Source organism: Monoraphidium neglectum, assembly GCF_000611645.1.
Source record: "Monoraphidium neglectum strain SAG 48.87 unplaced genomic scaffold scaffold02867, whole genome shotgun sequence".
In the NCBI taxonomy this organism is placed as follows: Eukaryota; Viridiplantae; Chlorophyta; class Chlorophyceae; order Sphaeropleales; family Selenastraceae; genus Monoraphidium; species Monoraphidium neglectum.
Window position 1 is genome coordinate 1 of NW_014010761.1, and position 5,942 is coordinate 5,942.

The following is a 5,942-nucleotide window of genomic DNA, read 5'->3' on the forward strand; positions in this document are numbered from 1 at the left end:
GCGTGCGTGCGTGCGTGCGTGCGTGCGTGCGTGCGTGCGTGCGTGCGTGCGTGCGTGCGTGCGTGCGTGCGTGCGTGCGCGTGCGTGCGTGCGTGCGTGCGTGCGTGCGTGCGTGCGTGCGTGCGTGCGTGCGTGCGTGCGTGCGCGTGCGTGCGTGCTTGCGTGCGCGCGCGTATGTGTGCGGGGAAAGGGGTGGTTGGAGATGGGTCACCATTTGGTGGCATCACCTAATGTCTTGGTTGACGAATGGTTTACCACAGCTGGCTGCATGGTTCCCGGTGAGAGGCTGACTGATGCCACGCTGGTGCCGCAGCACCACAGCAAGGCCCAAGTTCTAGGTGTTCAGGACTTGACTCATCACGGTGTCACTTGGCTGATGTCACTAGTGTTGCCTGGTCATGTGGGTGTGAACTTGTGATATCACAAGTTCATCGATGTCAGCATGCCTCCACGGAGGTCAACCCACTAAACCGGCGCTGTCCAAACAGCCCTAGTGTCTTGCCCCTGAGATCAATGCCCCATCAATGTCAGTACTTGCAGTATGCTTGCTTTGGACTCTCGACTCTGTTGCACCCGATGCGCACTCTTCTCGCTACAGTACCTGCTTTGAACTGCACGCGACGGCCTCCTGTTTGATAAAACATAGTTGTCCCATTATATAAATAAATTGGATTGCATTGCCATGAGCAAGGATGGCCTCTGAACCGGTTGATTGCAGGACGCTGAAAAGAGCCTCGTTTAATTCTTGAAGGCCAGCGGTTGAGACATCAGTAGCGACCCAAAGATACTCAATTACGGTGCGTGTGTATGGCTCGTAGCATGCAGTGGGCTAGTGCGTGGAGTTTATGACGTACTATAACATCCATTTGAATGAGAACATTCGCATCCACCCCGTCAGCGCTGATGGGTCGGCCCACCGCAGTGACGTGCGGTGTCACCTGAGACGTGACCTGGCTGCTGTTGCCCTGTCTGGTGACTGAGCTCGTTGGGCTAGGGCCCCCTTTGAACAAATTAGACGACCGTGTGCTCTTTCCGTGACATCCATGTACGCTTTTTGCTCACAGTGATCTCATCAGCACACAGGTCTGCTTGTTTTGCCCCAGCCAACAGGCCATTAGCAGACCGAACAGCGATGGTCCGGACTCCGCAGGAGCTCTTTAGCGAGTACAAAGGGCGACAAGGGGCGATCCTGCGCGCCCTGACAACGGAGGTCGACCGCTTCTTCGCGCAGTGCGATCCAGAGCGGGAGAACCTGTGCCTATACGGCTATGCCGACGGCACCTGGGCCGTGGACCTTCCTGTGGAGGAGGTTCCGCCGGAAATCCCCGAGCCCGCGCTCGGGATCAACTTTGCTAGGGACGGCATGCAGCGGCAGGACTGGCTGGCGCTCGTAGCAGTGCACTCGGACTCATGGCTGCTGTCGCTGGCTTTCTACAAGGGCGCACGGTTCAATCGGGAACAGAGGTGTGCGCCTTGCGACGCCCGGCGCGCCAACAGCGCGGCCGCCGTGCGTGCACAGCGCGGCGCGGGCTTGTAACTTGGAGCTGCCATGCACGCGCACTGCAGCTGTGCACTGCAGCTACTTCGCATCAAGGCCTCCTTTGTGTCCAACCAGCACTCACGATGCCATGTTTAGCAGCTGCAACGTCCTGCCGTGCACCAGCCGCCCTGCTGTTGCATCCCGCGCTGTTCGGCTCATACCTGGCCCCCTTGGCTACCATGAACCTCAGCCCATCTCCCTTGCTGCCCGCTCCAAGGGAGGAGCTGTTCAACTTGATCAACACACAGCCCACCTGCTATGAGGTGGTGTCAGGCCGGGTGCGGCCAAACACCGCAGCGCCGCCCAAGCGCAAGGGCAACGCAGTGGTGGGGCGGCCGCCGAAGCATGCCAAGCACGTAAGGATGTGACTTGGCAGCATTTCTATGCTGTTGGGGAGCGGCCGAGGGCGCAGCACAGCAAAAGGCTGATGTTGACCTTAAACATGGGCATTGCACGGTGCTGCTTGCAGCTGTCAGAGCATGCGAGTGCGTGTCCTGTCGTTAAGTTGGGAGCAGCTGGCAGCATTGTAATTCTTTGCGCAAATGCACGCAGATGTGCAAACTCTGTGTCATGATTCCCCCACTTCCCCCGCTGTTCTCTGGCTCCCAGGGCGGAGACGAGGACGAGGACGAGTCTGACGAGTGGCAGGACGGTGAGGGCGACCCCTGCCCGCTGTGCGGCCACGAGTACCAGCAGGACGAGTTCTGGATCGCCTGCGACAAGTGCGACAGGTGGTTCTGCGGCCGCTGCACCAAGGTGGGTGCCCGTGTGGCGGTCGACCTGGGCAGGGAAAAGCAGCGGCGTGCCGCCTCTGGAGGCAGCCCAGTGCTCTCTCCGGGCTGTGGGCCTTGCGCTCTGCTGTCGCCTACCTGGGTTTGGCTTCACTGCTGATTTGCTTACACACTCCAAACGGCACTGGCCCCCTACACCCTTGCAAAATCTACCCATATGAACGACAGATGACAGCAGCAAAGGCAGAGAAGATGGGCAAGTGGTTCTGCAACGACTGCCCCGCACGCTGACGAGCGCGTCCTGACTGGCTGACAGGCGTGAGGCGCACGCCCCCTGCGGTGCCGACTGAGCTTTGCCGTATGGCCACCACCACAGGTGGAAAAGTGCAGCAGCTGTAGGAAGCAACGCCTCTGCACGGCCTGGCACAAACTCTCTTTGCGTGGCTGCTACGCTGGTCAGATCGCGCACCTCGTGACTGTTCTTTGCTTCATGCACACACCTATACCTCAATCCCTTCGCCCTTTTCGTGGTTTCGCTCACCCACCCGGTCCCTGACAACATGACCTGATTGACCAGACCTTTGCATGTTTTTCAGTGCGGTTTGTGTGCCGGCTCCCATACGTACCTATGGGATCAGGACACCCACGCAGCTTGTGCATGATACCGCGTGACTTGCACCCCCTGCAACGGCGGCCAGCACCCGCCAGCAATGTGCCTGGCTTGTGGGGTGTGGAGATGTTTTTATGTGTAATCTTACCTCCTCCTTGCAAAGATGCAGAGGCATTTATGCCGCTTTGGAACAGGCATGCATTAGTGACACAAGCAGCAGCAGCAGCAGCAGCAGCAGCAGCAACAGTACACAAAAGCACATCAGGGTGCTTCCGAGAGCGCCAGCTGGATGCTTAGGCTAGATCCGCCCGCGTAACAGGCTGCTGTTTTGCCTATCAAAGTGTGCAGCTGCGGCAGCTCATGCAGATTTCACGGCGCGCGTGGGATCAGCAGCAGCAGCAGCAGGGCAGATGCAGCATGCCAGTCAAACATGGTGTTGGGAAGCAACGCCCATAAGCGTCTCTGCTTTAATCATTAATTTGAGAAGTTTTGTCACACGTATTGAATTTTTATCGTTTTACGAACGCGCGGGTGCAGGCACAGTGATCTCACAACAGTCCACGGCGCATTACTCTGCGCTCAGATAGATTAGCTACGTGAATAACGGTAGAACCAAGGACCCTAACATCATTCAACACGGCGGCCTTTGAACCGGCAGCACCACAAAAGGCGCACCTGGGGACGGCGGTGGCGCAGGATGGTGCAGGTGCGCGAAGACTTGCGAGCAACGGGGCTGCCAGGCGTGCGTTCACGTGTACACTGTGGAAGTTATTGCATCTGCGGGCAGCGTTTGTGATACGCCGCGTCCAAAGTGCGCGCGCGGCGCACATCCTCGACAACCTCAAATCTCATACGCATTGCGTATGGGCTGGCCGGCTGTGGCAGTAGGTGTACCGTGAGCAACTGTGGCGGCGCCACTACTGCGGTCTATTTTCTGGTCCTTTCGCACTGAGAGCGTCAGTGCTGGTGGGCGCAGTCATCCTGTCTTTCCTGGTGGCATTTGCAACAGGCGGGTTCTGGGCAAAAGCCAGCTGGGAACTGGAGCAGCCCGCCGTGCACTATACAGGGGATGGCATCGCTGTATTTGAGGTGACAGTGGCGGCGTGTTCCGCGCAGTCTTGGTGTAACTGGGCGAGATTAAAGATCCCACATGTTCACCCGGCATCTTGCCGTCGCTGCTTCTGCTTCTGCTTCTTGTGCTGCTTCTGCTTCTTCTGCTGCTGTTGCCGCTCCTGCTTCTTCTGCTGCTCCTGCTTCTTCTGCTGCTGCTGCTGCTGCTGCTGCTGCTGCTGCTGCTGCTGCTGCTTCTGCTGCTGCTGCTGCCGCTGCTGCTGCTGCTGCCGCTGCTGCTGCTGCTGCCGCTGCTGCTGCTGCTGCCGCTGCTGCTGCTGCTGCCGCTGCTGCTGCTGCTGCTGCTGCTGCTGCTGCTGCTGCTGCTGCTGCTGCTGCTGCTGCTGCTGCTGGGCAGGATGCCCAAACACAGTGCCTCTACTTGCCATGCAGGGGCTTCAAGCTGGGGGTGAGCAAGTGTGGGCCAGCTCCCCAGCATTACAGAACCTCCTTGCTGGCAGTGTGGCAGCGGCCTCGGTGCAGGTGTGTTGTCGGTGCTGTTGAATGGTATGTTAACTCTGGGCTTGCATCTACGTGCTGCGTGAAATTCACTCTGCTGATTGGGAGGGTGGACCCTTCTGGTGGATGGTAACGCATGATCAATCTCGCACACAGGTTGGGGAGATTGACCAGAATTTTGATGGCAAGCCCGACCTGATCCACTTCACCGCGCGGGTGGCTACCACGGCACCCATTCACTCTGTAAAGCTGCTACTACAGCTGACTTACACTCTACAGGTCAGGCTCAGGTGGCGGGCGTGTGCTCGCGTCGTTGTTAATGCGGTGTCTAGGTCCGCGCCAGGCAAGGCCCACTTGGTCCGCGTCTGCATCCACAAGCAGATACCTGCATATGGCTAAACTTGATATGCCAGCTTGACCTGAACACACCCTTACCTCCATCATCCTGCCCAGAGCGCCGCTCGCTTGAAAATGCACGGCCTGGCGTACGTTGAGGCGTCGTCACCTCTTCCTGGTGCCTCGTACAGCGTTGACGGGCAGGTGCGTTCAACACTGGCCTGCCACTTTTTTTGTAATATGTGCAGATGGCACAGCACCTGCAGTTGTTTGGAGTCAGCGTTGCTGAATGAAGCAATCATTCCTTTCACCACACTGCCAGCTCTCACCATCGTCGCTGCAAATCATCTTGCAACCGCAGCTTGTGCTGCATCAAGCAGCTCCCTTGTCACGCGCAACCTACACGAATGCGTACAACAGCCCACTCCTGGCGGCCCAGCCTGCGGCAAGCGCTGGAGCCACGCAGGTGTGTGCGTTGTGTGACGAAGGCAAAGGCTGGAGGTGGTGTTGCGTGCAGAGTGCGCGCAAAGGGAAACATTCAACTGATACCTCCCCCCGACCTGCACGACCCTGACATGCAGGCAGACGGCCTGCTGCACCTGATGATGATAAGTTACTCATACCATAGCATCACTGCCATCGGCCTCGCGCTCATTAGAGCGGACCTCCTCATTCCTAACCTTCCAACGGATCTGCCAGCAAGCATACACATAAGCAAGCATACACATAACTGCACCTGCCGTCGCTGCTGTCGCGCTATGCGGCACGCAACCTCACCACAGCTTTTGCGAGTCATTACCCAGTGTGGACGGCTGGCAGCCAGGGAGGCGGAGAGTTTGACCTTGAGGTCCGCATCCGCATCCCACCGAATCAGCTGCTGCTCTACAGGTGCGCGCAACGCCCAGTAGATCGCACGAACCCGCCGCTGCCGCCTGCGGAAAGCATCGAACAGCGAACAATGTTGTCGTTCGTGGCAAAACTGGCCGCCGGAGCTGCTCAACAACCCTACCACGAACGCCCCCTCCCCGGCACGCGCATGCGCACGGTTGCGCACGCACGCACGCACGGTTGCGCACGCACGCGCGCTCGCGCGCGCGCGCACACGCACGCACGCACACACACACACACACACACACACACACACACACACACACAC

At 58.8% G+C, this 5,942-nt stretch overlaps 2 protein-coding genes across 2 annotated transcripts; one reads left to right on the forward strand and one right to left on the reverse strand.

The window, feature by feature from the left end:
• Window positions 1-1,132: 1,132 nt before the first annotated feature.
• MNEG_11695 (hypothetical protein) lies at window positions 1,133-2,562 on the forward strand (the record flags this gene model as incomplete). The annotated part of the gene is made up of 4 exons (XM_014039831.1): window positions 1,133-1,464; window positions 1,758-1,896; window positions 2,150-2,296; window positions 2,500-2,562. The coding sequence occupies 4 exons, from the start codon at window positions 1,133-1,135 to the stop codon at window positions 2,560-2,562; spliced, it is 681 nt and encodes a 226-aa protein (XP_013895285.1).
• A 1,473-nt stretch (window positions 2,563-4,035) lies between these two features.
• MNEG_11696 (hypothetical protein) lies at window positions 4,036-4,380 on the reverse strand (the record flags this gene model as incomplete). Its single annotated transcript, XM_014039832.1, has 1 exon — window positions 4,036-4,380. One exon carries the CDS (start codon window positions 4,378-4,380, stop codon window positions 4,036-4,038), a length of 345 nt encoding a protein of 114 aa, XP_013895286.1.
• Window positions 4,381-5,942: the final 1,562 nt, after the last annotated feature.